Source organism: Gavialis gangeticus, unplaced genomic scaffold, assembly GCF_001723915.1.
Source record: "Gavialis gangeticus isolate Ggan-Ray unplaced genomic scaffold, GavGan_comp1, whole genome shotgun sequence".
NCBI lineage: Eukaryota > Metazoa > Chordata > Crocodylia > Gavialidae > Gavialis > Gavialis gangeticus.
The window spans coordinates 27529529-27530208 of record NW_017729008.1 but is presented as its reverse complement, the minus strand read 5'-3'; the positions used below and the strand labels follow the sequence as shown (position 1 = coordinate 27530208).

The 680-nt window shown below is 40.3% G+C and overlaps 1 protein-coding gene across 1 annotated transcript in view; it reads left to right on the top strand.

Moving 5' to 3' along the window:
• Nucleotides 1-680, top strand: part of SEMA3D (semaphorin 3D) — a 245719-nt gene that overhangs the window by 228139 nt on the left and 16900 nt on the right. The window contains exon 18 of the mRNA XM_019509509.1: nt 589-663. Within this exon, the coding sequence (XP_019365054.1) occupies nt 589-663 (75 nt within the window). The remainder of the gene's footprint in view (nt 1-588; nt 664-680) is intronic.

Sequence of the window (680 nt, the reverse complement as noted above, 5' to 3'; positions counted from 1 at the left end):
GTCTGCACAAGTAAGATGGGCAAGGTTGGGAAGAGAAGGACAGACAGAGAGAGGTAGGTCACACAGCAAGTCTCTTCCCATACAGTTCAGTGCCTTATTTGGTGTATCCTTGTGTCTCAGAAACCACTGTTAGTTATGTGTTGAATATATTTTAATGTCAACCTGATGCTGCTGTAGAAGTGTTCAGGAGCCTAAACTAGCCCCTAACAGGTCAGGGCACGATAAACTTCTGCACAGCTGCTGCCTTTCTGTTGTGGTCTCTTTTTTTACTGACAAAGGACCCATTCCCATTTTCAGAGGGAAAAAGTAGGTGCAATCTTGAATTCACCTACAGTCACAGTGTTTGTGTAAAATTGTGCAAGTCAGTGAGACAGGTTTTATGAACGTCTTTAAAAGCCAGTTGCAAGGAGAAAAGTTAGCAGCCACCTCTAAATCCTAGCAGTTATATTTTACGCTAAAAGTTAAGTTTCCTTTTGCTTTTTTTTATAATTCAGTTGCTCCTATAGCATCTGTTCTGAATCAGTCTATTTTCCCATTGCTTTAAAAATCAGGTCAGGGTTAATCTTCTGTACCATGTTTGCTTTCCAGGCATTAGTCATGAAACTGCTGATGAAAAGGTGGTTTTTGGCATTGAATTTAATTCAACTTTTCTGGAATGTATTCCTAAGTCCCAGCAAGCC